Genomic DNA, 12,743 nt, shown 5'->3' with positions numbered 1-12,743 from the left:
GTTGTATAAGACATTGGTGAGGCCAAATTTGGAGTAATGCATGCAGTTCTAGCCATAGGAAGGATATCAGTAAAATTGAAAGAGTGCAGAGAAGATTTGCTAGGATGTTGCTAGGTCTTCAGGAGTTGAGTTACAGGGAAAGATTGAACAGGTTAGGACTTTATTTCTTGGAGCATAGAAGAATGCGGGGGGATTTGATAGAAGTTTTCAAAATTATGAGGGGTATAGACAGAGTAAATGCGAGTAGACTCTTTCCACTTAGATTAGAGAAATAAATATGGAGGACATGGCTTTAGGGTGAAAGGGGGAGTTTAAGGGGAACATTAGGGGGAACGTCTTTAGCCAGAGTGGTGGGAGTGTGGAACGAGCTGCCATCTGACGTGGTAAATTTGGGCTCACTCTTAAGTTTTAAGAATAAATTGGATAGATACATGAATGGGAGAGTTCTGGAAGGTTATGAACTGGATGCAGGTCAATGGGACTAGTGGAATAAAGTTTTGGCACAGACTAGAAGGGCCAATGGCCTATTTTCTGTGCTGTAGTGTCCTGTGGTTCTATAATGTTTGAACCATTTCGCTTTAGGTTCCAGTCTTGCCAGAAATGTCATGTATACCAAAGCCATGTATTTTTAGTTATCTAAATGTGTATCCTATAGAAATAGGTTGACAGTTGTGACAAACGTTCATAGTTCAAACTTCAAAGTAAATTTAATATCAAACTACATACATGTCACCTGACATTGTGGAAGTTGAATTCGGATAAAGTCATTCAGAGACCATATAAGTACAAACTCTTTATTCAAAGCACCCAGGGCTTACTCAGTTAGTCACTCAAACAGGAATAGTCTGTCTGTGACTGTTCCTGCCCGATCCACCAAACTAACTCACAATTCCCCTTAGAACATAGATATATTTGATCAGATACACCCCACACTAGACAGACTGGAGTTAAAGTTATCCACTACACGACAGCCCCGAAAGACAAATTACAAAATAGGCATAATGAACCGAGCATACACAAAGAGACAAATTACAAAATGTGCAAAATTGGCCTAAATGCACAAAACAGACTGGAGTTGTCCTATCTCTACGCATGACTGCACAAGGAGATAAGCATACTAAAACCCTAGCTAGCTACCTTTAAGAAGAAATATTGCTCAGCATTGAATAACAAAATTAGCACATAGTTTGATCATCAGCAGTTACTTTCAGAAAAACAGGCTGCTATTGTTTAACGAAGTGTTAACCCTTTTACGTACTTTATCAACATTCATTTTCTTGTGGGTGTACTCAATAGGTCCATAGAATAATAACCATAACAGAATCAAAGAAAGAGTGCTCCACTTGGGCAATAAGTCAGTGCTCAAAGGACATCAAATTGTGCAAATACAAATGGAAAGAAATTATAATAAAGAATAATAAGTATCGATGAAAATGAATCCATTGGTTATGGGAACAGTTCAGTAATAGAGTAAATGAAGTTGAATGAAATTATTCCTTTTTGTTCAGAAACCTGATGGTTGAGGAGTAATAACTGTTCCTGATCTTGGTGGTGTAAGTCTTGAAGCTCCTGTCTCTTTTTCCTGATGGTAGCAGTGAGAACAGAGCATGTCCTACGTTTCCTGGGGCAGTATCCCTTGATGATGGATGTTGCTTTCCTGTGATAAGTCTTTCTATGGATGTGCTCATTGATGGTGAGGGTTTTACCCATGATGTACTAGGCTATATCTACGCTAGTTTTTGTAGGATATTCCATTCAAAAGCATTGGTTTCCATACCAGGCCATGATGTAATTGTGATCACATACTCTTCACTACACATTGATATAAGTTTGTTAAAGTCATAAGTATCAAACTGAATCTTTGCAAACTCCTCTAATAAAGTAGAGGCGCTGCCGTGCTTTCTTCATAATTGCACTTAAGTGCTAGGCTGAGGACAGGTCCTCCAAAATAATAACACAGGAACTTAAAGTTGCTGACCCCGGCCACCTCTGATCCTCCAGTGAGGTCTGGTTCACAGACCTCTGGTTTCCTTCTCCTGAAGTCAATAATCAGCTCTTTAGTCTTGCTGACATTGAGTAAGAGGTTTGGAAGGAGATTCAGCCATACTTTTTTTGGCATTGCAATTACTGATTTTTTAAGTTCCCATTCATGCATGTATGAATATATGTATCTTGTATGTATATGTAACTAGGTTGAACAGTTTGGATTTAGGGACTAAAACAGTATTTTAAAGTTCTTTTTCATGTGACAAATGAGATGATGATAAACAGAAAGCCAGGATTATTCCCAAATTTCCATCTGGTTTGCTTGGAATTGATGAACTTTCTTTTGTGTGTAAGAGTGGATTTTATAATAATTCAGTTTCTCCTTTTAGATAGTGCCAAATTCAAACTCCTATTTTGCTACCTTGTAGGGCCACCGAATGATCCCTCTGTTAATAGTTCCAATCACTTCCTTGTTCCCTTCCTCAGATTTTCATCTATGTAAGGCAGCGAATTGAGAATAGACTTCAAAGCCATTTCTGGTATAGTTTGTACACATTTTGTTTTGCCCTTATCACATTCTAACCCGAACTCTCTGTTTTCTAGATGTTCTCAAATAACGATGAAGCTGTAATAAATAAGAAACTCCCTAAGGAACTGTTACTCCGGTAAGAAAAACACATTCGAACTAAGAAGAAACATCTTTTTACTACCATGTGCAGGATATGTATCAGAAAAAATTATAAAAATCCTGAATTGTTGCCTTTACAAATTATTATGTTGAATTGTGGTTGGTAAACATAAAAAATTGTTTTGAAGCTAAAATATGACAAAGTCGAGTCACGATTTAAATGTAGCTGATTTTCTGTTGTATATATTCATCCACTTATAGTGAAACCTTGAAGAAAAGCTAACAAAAATTCCTGTAGAGCTGTCATATGCAATGCCGGTACTGCCTGTGATTTAGGGATAAAGTATACCACAAGACTGAGTTATATTTAAACTGCATTTAAGTGGCATTTGTACCTAAGAATTTGCTTTGTTCCTTTTGCAAATTAGTTTCTTCATAATAAACAGGTAAACTTAATCAGCCATATGCCATTTTGCAGCACAGCCACCTCTTTCAGAATCATATAGCGAGTAGATGGTACATGGAGCTTAGAAAAATAGAGGGCAATGGGTGACCCTAGGTAATTTCTAAAATAAGCACATGTTCAGCACAGCATTATGGGCCAAAGGACCTGTATTGTGCTGTAGGTTTTCTGTGTTGTATGTTCTATTTTCTAGCTCTGTTATGCTATAATTTTAATTCTCTAGGTGGGTAGAACAGGAATTTAATACTCACAACAATGCCCACTTTGAAGGTGGCAGTTAGTATTATTATTCTTGAACCACTAGAATCTTGGTGGTGCACTGTGGTTTTTTTTTTGTAATATAATTTTTTATTGAATTTTCAAAAAGAATACATGAAAAAAAAAGGAATCTACCCTCCCCCCCCATATATAGTCCTACCTAAAAAGAAAGAAAAAGAAAAAAAGAAAAAAAAGAAAAGAACCGCCTGGTTATTGGAAGGTTTCCACATGCTCCATGGGATTCAAAATGAATTTGGTATAATTATTCGTTACTTTCCCCAAGTGACCAAAGTCTTTATCGGAGCACTTAAATATGCCATCCTATCTTTTGTAAATAAGGGCGCAAAATATTCAAAAATGTTACATATTTATCTCTTAAATTATAAGTAATTTTTTCAAGTGGAATAGAACTAGCCATTTCATTATTCCAACGATCCATACTTAAATACGAATCAGATTTCCAAGTAACTGCTATAGTCTTCTTAGCTACTGCCAATGCAATTTTTATAAATTCTTTCTGATATTTATTCAATTTAAGTTTCGGTTTTATCCCTTCAATATCACCTAATAAAAATAATACAGGGTTATGTGGAAGTTGAATTGCAGTAATTTGTTCCAATAAGATTCTTAAATTTATCCAAAAGGGTTGAATTTTAAAACAAGACCAAGTAGAATGTAAAAAAGTACCAATTTCTTGATTACACCGAAAACATTTATCAGATAAATTTGAATTTAATCTATTTATTTTTTGCGGTGTAATATATAACTGATGTAAAAAAATTATATTGTACTAATCTAAGTCGAACATTTATTGTATTTGTCATACTGTCAAGACAAAGTCTTGACCAATTTGTTTCATCAATAATAATATTCAGATCTGTTTCCCATTTTTGCCGTGACTTATGGGTTCCTTGTTTAATTGTCTGTTCTTGAGTCAAATTATACATACAAGAAATGAATCTTTTAATTTTCCCTTTTTGAATTAAAATTTCAATTTCATTAGGTTTTGGCAAAAACATTGTTTGACCCAGCTTACCTTTTAAGTAAGCTCTTAATTGAAAGTAACAAAAAAAAAGTATTATTAGATATTTTATATTTATCCTTTAATTATTCAAATGACATCAATATACCTCGTTCAAAACAATCTCCTATAAATTTAATCCCTTTTTGGTACCAATTATATAAAAGTTGATTGTCCATTGTAAAAGGAATAAGTCTGTTTTGGAACAAAGGTCTCCTTGCTAATAGAGATTTCTGTGTTTCATTATCAACATTTATCTTATTCCATAGATCAATCAAATGTGTTAATATAGGAGATTCTTTCTTTTCCCGTATCAATTTAGCTTCCCATTTATATATAAAATCTTCAGGTCTATTTTCTCCTATCTTGTCTAGTTCTATTTTAATTCATGCTGGTTTTCGATCATCGAAGAAAGATGCAATAAATCTAAGTTGATTTGCTTTATAATAGTTTGTAAAGTTTGGAAGTTGTAACCCTCCTAACCCAAATATACATGTCAATTTTTCCAATGATATTCTTGACATTTTACCTTTCCAAAGAAATTTTCTCACACATTTATTTAACTCTTGAAAAAATTTCTGTGGCAATTGTATTGGTAATGTTTGAAACAGATACTGTAATCTAGGAAATATATTCATTTTTACAACATTGACTCTACCTACTAATGTTATTGGTAATATCATCCATTTGTCAAGATCTTCTTGAATTTTTTTCAATAGTGGTAAATAATTAAATTTATATAAATTCTTTAGATCATTATCAAGTCTTATACCTAAATATTTTATACCGTTTACCAGCCATCTAAATTGGGTTACTAATCGACATTGACTATAGTCTCCTTTAGTAAGAGGTAAAATTTCACTTTTATCCCAATTTATTTTGTAACCTGATACCTTCCCATATTCATCCAATCTAGAAGATAATTTATGTAACGAATATTGTGGATTTGTTAAATAGATCAAAACATCATCGGCAAAAAGATTAATTTTATATTCCTCCTGATTAACTCTAAAACCCATAATATCTGGATCAATTCTAATTAGTTCTGCTAATGGCTCTATCACCAATACAAATAAAGCAGGTGATAGTGGACAACCTTGTCTAGTTGACCTTTTTAACTGGAATGGTGTTGAAATTTGAGAGTTTGTCTCCACTTTAGCTTTAGGGTTAGAATTTAAAGTTTTAATCCAATTTATAAAAGATGTTCCTAACCCATAGTTTTCTAGTACTTTAAATAAAAAATCCCATTCTAATCTATCAAATGCTTTTTCTGCATCCAAAGCTACTACTATACTCTTCTCATCCCTTTTTTGTGCCAAATGAATTATACTGAGTAGCCGAGTTACATTATCTGCCAATTGTCTATTTTTAATAAATCCTGTTTGATCCATATGTACTAATTTTGGTAAAAATTTAGATAATCTATTCGATAAAATTTTTGCTATTATTTTATAATCCGTATTCAATAAAGAAATAGGCCTATATGATGCTGGTTTCATAGGATCTCTGTCTTTTTGACAATACTATTACAATCGCTGTTGAAAAAGATTCTGGAAGTTTATGTATTTTTTCTGCTTGACGTATTAGTTCCATAAAAAGAGGAAATAATAAATCTTTAAATTTTTTATAAAATTCAGGTGGAAAACCATCTTCTCCTGGAGATTTATTACTTTGGAGTGATCCTAAAGCTTCTTCAACTTCTTTTAATGTAAAAGGCATATCTAATCCCTTCTGTTCTTCCAAATTCAATTTTGGAAGAGAAACTTGTGATAAAAACCTTTCCATCTCATTAACATCATTTTGGGATTCTGATTGATATAATTCAGAATAGAAATTTTTTAAAGTTTCATTTATTTCAGGAGGTTTATAAGATATTTTATTTGCCCTTGTTCTAATTGCATTTATTGTTTTGGAAGCTTGTTCTGTTTTCAACTGCCAGGCAAGAATTTTATGTGCTCTCTCACCTAACTCATAATACCTTTGTTTAGTTCTTATAATTGCTTTTTCCGTTCTATATGTCTGAAGCGTATTATATTGTAACTTCTTATTGACAAGTTGTTTTCGTTTTTCTTCTGACATATATCTTTGAGATTCTTTTTCTATTTTTGTAATCTCTTTTTCCAATTGATCTAGTTCTGCCATATATTCTTTCTTAATTTTAGACGTATAACTTATTATCTGGCCCCTAAGATATGCTTTCATCGCATCCCATAATATAAATTTATCATCCACTGAATGAAAATTTATATCCAAAAAAAATTGAATCTGCTTTTTCATAAATTCACAAAAATCTTGACGTTTTAATAATGTTGAATTAAATCTCCATCTATAAGCCACTTCTTCCTTATCAGCCATTATTATTGTCATTAATAAAGGGGAATGATCTGATAATATTCTTGCTCCATATTTTTCGCTCTGTGTTGAATATGCATTGATAATAGAAACAAATCTATCCTTGAGAAAGTTTTATGTCTTATGGGAGTAGAACGAATAGTCTCTTTCTTTAGGATTGATTCTTCTCCATATATCAATCAGATTTAAGTCCTTCATCAATGATAAAGTTAAATTTACTACCTTCGATTTTATAACAGCCTTGGTTGATCTATCTAAAACTGGGTCTAAGCAAAAATTAAAGTCTCCTCCAATTAATATTTTTTCATGCGCATCCGCCAGATTCAGAAAAGCTTCTTGTATGAATTTTGCATCATTTTCATTTGGTGCATAAATGTTCATAAAAGTCCATAATTCAGAGAAAAGTTGACAATGTATAATCACATATCTCCCCGCAGAATCAATTATTACATTTTGTATTCTAATTGGTAACGTTTTATTGATCAAAATTGCTACTCCCCTCGCTTTTGAATTAAATGAAGCCGCAACAACACCACCCACCCAATCTCTCTTTAGTTTCTGATGTTCTGTTTCCGTTAGGTGCGTTTCCTGTAAAAAAGCTAAATCTATCTTCATTTTTTTAATATGTGTTAAGATTCTTTTTCTTTTCACTGGTCCATTAAGCCCGTTAACATTAAAACTCAAAAAATTCAATAAATTAGTCATTATTCTTCACAAAGTTACTCCAATCTGATTGGTGAAAGGGATATGAGGCTGGATAAGGGAGAGGATCATGGGACGGGCAGCCTAGGGAGAAAGAAAGGGGGAGGGGGGGAAGCCTAGAGGATGGGCAAGGAGTATAGTGAGAGGGACAGAGGGAGAAAAAGACCAGAGAGAGAGAGAGAGAGAGAAAGAAAAAAAAAACAATAAATAACTAACTAACTAACAGATGGGGTATAGTGGGGCACTAACAGAAGTTTGAGAAGTCAATGTTCATGCCATCAGGTTGGAGGCTACCCAGATGGAATATAAGGTGTTGTACTTCCAACCTGAGTGTGGCTTCATCTTTACAGTAGAGGAGGCCGTGGATAGACATGTCAGAATGGAAATGGGATGTGGAATTAAAATGTGTGGCCACTGGGAGATCCTGCTTTCTCTGGCGGACAGAGCGTAGGTGTTCAGCGAAATGGTCTCCCAGTCTTCGTCGGGTTTTGCCAATATATAGAAGGCCGCACCGGGAGCACCAGATGCAGTATATCACCCCAGTCGACTCACAGATGAGGTGTCGCCTCACCTGGAAGGACTGTCTGGGGCCCCGAATGGTGGTGAGGGAGGAAGTGTAAGGGCATGTGTAGCACTTGTTCTGCTTACAGGGATAAGTGCCAGGAGGGAGATCAGTGGGGAGGGATGGGGGGACGAATGGACAAGGGAGTCGCGTAGGGAGCGATCCCTGCGGAAAGCCGGGGAGGGGGAAGGGAAAGATGTACTTAGTGGTGGGATCCCGTTGGAGGCGGCGGAAGTTACGGAGAACTATATGTTGAACCTGGAGGCTGGTGGGGTGGTAGATGAGGACAAGGGGAACCCTATTCCTTGTGGGGTGGCGGGAGGATGGGATGACAGCAGATGTGCATGAAATGGGGGAGATGCATTTGAGAGCAGAATTGATGGTGGAGGAAGGGAAGTCCCTTTCTTTAAAAAAGGAGGACATCTCCCTCGTCCTGGAATGAAAAGCCTCATCCTGAGAGCAGATGCAGTGGAGACAGAGGAATTGCGAGAAATGCATGACATTTTTGCGAGAGACAGGGTAGGAAGAGGAATAGTCCAGGTAGCTGTGAGAGTTCGTAGGCTTATAGTAGACATCAGTAGATAAGCTGTTTCCAGAGATAGAGGCAGAAGGATCAAGAAAGGGGAAGGAGGTGTCGGAAATGGACCAGGTAAATTTGAGGGCAGGGTGAAAGTTGGAGGCAAAGTTAATGAGCTCAGCGTATGTGTAGAAGATTTGTTGTGAGAATCCATTGCCATTTCCAACACCTTTGTCCCGTTTTTTGATCTCTCTTCCTTTATCTCTGGAGACAGCTAATCTATTGATGTTCATTATAAACCCACTGACTCTCACAGCTACCTGGATTATACTTTGTCCCACCCTGTTACTTGTAAAAATGCCATCCTCTCCTCTCAATTCCTCTGTCGTTATTGCATTTGGTCTCAGGATGAGACTCTTCATTCCAGAATGAAGCAGAAGTCCTCCTCCTTCAAAGGAATGGGCTTCCTTTCCTCCACCAACAATGGTGCTTTCAATGATATCTCTTTCACTTGACGCATGCAAGCCCTCACCCCATCCTCCCTTCACCCCACCAGGGACAGGATTCCTCTTGTTCTCCCTACTACTCCACCAGCCTGCGCATCCAGCACATAATTCTCCATGACTTCCACCATCTCCAGCGGGATTCCACCACCTCCTCCACACTTTCTGCTTTCCACAGGAATCGCTACCTATTCAACTCTCTTGTCCATTTGTTCCCCACCCCCTCCCCACAACTGATGTTCATCCTGGTACTTATCCTTGCAAGTGGAACAAATGCTACACTTGTCCTTACCCCTTCTCCATCACTATCTTACTACACATGTGAGTCTTTCGGGTTTAATCTACTGTATCTGGTACTCCCAATGTGGTCTCCTGTATATCGGTGAGACCTGACATAGAGTGGGAGTCTGTCAGCAAGTAAAAGTAGGATCTCCCAGTGGCCACTTGTTTGAATTCCATTTCCCATTCCCATTCCAACATGTCAATCCACGGCCACCTCTTCTGTCATGATGAGGCCACACTCAGTCTGGAAGAGCATCACCTTATATTCCACCTGGGTAGCCTCCAACCTGATGCCTTGAATATCGATTTCCCGAAATTCCGGTAGTGACCCCCCTTCCCCTTCACCATTCCATATTCCTTTTTCCCTCTGTTGCTTCTCCCTTTTTCCTTTCTTCCATGGCCTTCTCTTCTTTCCTATCTGATTCCCCTTTCTCCGACCCTATTATCTCTTACACGAATTAACTTTCCAGCTCTTTACTTCACTCCTCCCCCCTCCTGATTTCACCTATTAACTTGTATTTCTTTTTACTTTTTCTTCATCTTTTTTCCTTCAGTCTTGATGAAGGGTCTTAGCCCTAAACATTGCCTGTTTACTCCTTTCCACAGATGCTGCCTGGCCTTCTGAGTTCCTCTAGCATTTTATGGTATGTTCCTGTTGTTTTTGTCTGAGAATGGTCTCAGGTTTAGCAGGTCACTAGCTGAAAATCCTTGTGTACATATTCCATTTCTCTGGTTATGTTATCTCAGAGCAAGAATTAGTTCATAAAATGGAGGCTGCAAGGACACTCTCAACAAAATGGCCACATCTATTCCTGTTCACTGATTGTTGTTTTTTCTGGCCAACAGTAAGGCAGTCAAATGCAATGTTAACATCAATTTCAAGAGGAGTAAAATAGGAAAGTAAGGATGTAAAGTTGATGCTTTATAAGTTATTAGACAAATTGTACTTGGAGTATTGTAAACAGTTTGGACTTCTTATCTGAGAAATAATGTGCTGCCATTGGAGAATATCCTGAGGGGGTTGTCAAAAAGGTTTCCGGAAATGAAAGGGTTAATGCATGAGGAGTGTTTGATGGGTCTGTGCCTGAACTCACTGGAGTTTAGGAGAATGAAGGGGCTCCTTATTGAACCCTGTTAAATATTGAAGACTGAGATGGAATGGATTTTCCCATGGTGGGAATGTCTAGGACTGGAGGCACAGCTTCAGAATAGAGCACGGCTTTAGAATGGCAGTGAGGAAGAATGCCTTCAGCCAGATTCCTTTGGTAAATCTATGAAATTCATTGCCGATTACGGTTATGTAGGGGTTAATAGATTTTTGAATAGTTGAACCAGTTGAAAATGCTATAGGAAAAAAACAGGAGAATGGAGTTGTGAGTGGTAGTAGATCAGCTATAATGGAATGGTTGAGAAGACTCAGTGCGTCTAATGGAAGGAAGGAAGGGAAGAAGGAGGGAAGGCTGAGCGATAATGATCATAAAGAAAAGACACAAATGGCTTGCTACATCAGGAAGATTGATACATTTCATTCCGTAATAGATAACTTGATATTGTGTACTGATCAGACTGAGCAGTATTTTAAAGCAAATGAAATAGTCAATGAGGAGTGCCTTTCTATTGAGTGTATTGATTTAAAGATATACAGTTTCCTTTAAAAATAGACAAAATGAGCTTTGGTGATATTGTGAAAGTAATGCAGGAACTGTTAGAACCAAAACCATTAATTGCAAAACACTTTAGGTTTCGTAAGTGGAATCAAAAGGAATTGGAGTCCACTTGATCATATGTAGTTGAATTGAAGAGACTCAGCATGGTCAATTCAGTGAACGCCCTAATGATACACTGAGAGATTGTTTAATTTGTGTAATCTTAAAGGATAGTATTCAAAAACAGCTAACTGAAGCACAATTTACATTTAAAAGAGTAGTTGAAATTGTTGAATCAATAGAAACTGCAGACAGAAACATAATTGAGCTGCAATCAGGAATGAAAGTGAGAATGAACGAATTAAGTTACCATTGTGGCAGGAGTTCACATATATCAAACCAAGCAACACACATAAAAGTTGCTGGTGAACGCAGCAGGCCAGGCAGCATCTCTAGGAAGAGGTGCAGTCGACGTTTCAGGCCGAGACCCTTCGTCAGGACTAACTGAAGGAAGTGTGAGTAAGGGATTTGAAAGTTGGAGGGGGAGGGGGAGATCCAAAATGATAGGAGAAGACAGGAGGGGAAGGGATGGAGCCAAGAGCTGGACAGGTGATAGGCAAAAGGGATACGAGAGGATCATGGGACAGAAGGTCCGGGAAGAAAGACAAGGGGTGGGGGGAACCCAGAGGATGGGCAAGGGGTATAGTCAGAGGGACAGAGGGAGAAAAAGGAGAGTGAGAGAAAGAATGTGTGTATAAAAATAAGTAACAGATGGGGTACGAGGGGGAGGTGGGGTATCAGCGGAAGTTAGAGAAGTCGATGTTCATGCCATCAGGTTGGAGGCTACCCAGATGGAATATAAGGTGTTGTTCCTCCAACCTGAGTGTGGCTTCATCTTTACAGTAGAGGAGGCCGTGGATAGACATGTCAGAATGGGAATGGGATGTGGAATTAAAATGTGTGGCCACTGGGAGATCCTGCTTTCTCTGGCGGACAGAGCGTAGATGTTCAGCAAAGCGGTCTCCCAGTCTGCGTCGGGTCTTGCCAATATATAAAAGGCCACATTGGGAGCACCGGACGCAGTATATCACCCCAGCCGACTCACAGGTGAAGTGTTGCCTCACCTGGAAGGACTGTTTGGGGCCCTGAATGGTGGTAAGGGAGGAAATGTAAGGGCATGTGTAGCACTTGTTCCGCTTACAAGGATAAGTGCCAGGAGGGAGAACGGTGGAGACGGATGGTGGGGGACGAATGGACAAGGGAGTCGCGTACGGAGCAATCCCTGTGGAATGCAGGGGGGGGGGAGAGGGAAAGAAGTGTTTAATGGTGGGATCCCGTTGGAGGTGGTGGAAGTTACGGAGAATAACATGTTGGACCTGGAGGCTGGTGGGGTGGTAGGTGAGGACCGGGGAACCCTATTCCTAGTGGGATGGCGGGAGGATGGAGTGAGAGCAGATGTACGTGAAATGGGGGAGATGCGTTTAAGAGCAGAGTTGATAGTGGAGGAAGGGAAGCCCCTTTCTTCAAAAAAGGAAACATCTCCCTCGTCCTAGAATGAAAAGCCTCATCCTGAGAGCAGGTGCGGCGGAGACGGAGGAATTGCAAGAAGGGGATGGCGTTTTTGCAAGAGACAGGGTGAGAAGAGGAATAGTCCAGATAGCTGTGAGAGTCAGTAGGCTTATAGTAGACATCAGTGGATAAGCTGTCTCCAGAGACAGAGACAGAAAGATCTAGAAGGGGTGGGAGGTGTCGGAAATGGACCAGGTGAACTTGAGGGCAGGGTGAAATTTGGAGGCAAAGTTAATAAAGTCAACGAGTTCTGC

At 38.4% G+C, this 12,743-nt stretch overlaps 1 protein-coding gene across 1 annotated transcript in view; it reads left to right on the top strand.

Moving 5' to 3' along the window:
• Positions 1-2,589: 2,589 nt before the first annotated feature.
• The window catches only part of LOC134341435 (F-box/LRR-repeat protein 20), a 243,019-nt gene continuing 232,865 nt past the window's right edge, over positions 2,590-12,743 (top strand). The window contains exon 1 of the mRNA XM_063039288.1: positions 2,590-2,651. Within this exon, the coding sequence (XP_062895358.1) occupies positions 2,590-2,651 (62 nt within the window). The remainder of the gene's footprint in view (positions 2,652-12,743) is intronic.

The sequence above is a fragment of the Mobula hypostoma genome (assembly GCF_963921235.1).
Source record: "Mobula hypostoma chromosome Y unlocalized genomic scaffold, sMobHyp1.1 SUPER_Y_unloc_4, whole genome shotgun sequence".
Taxonomy (NCBI): Eukaryota; Metazoa; Chordata; class Chondrichthyes; order Myliobatiformes; family Myliobatidae; genus Mobula; species Mobula hypostoma.
The sequence above is the reverse complement of the archived record's forward strand: the minus strand, read 5'-3'. Positions and strand labels throughout refer to the sequence as shown.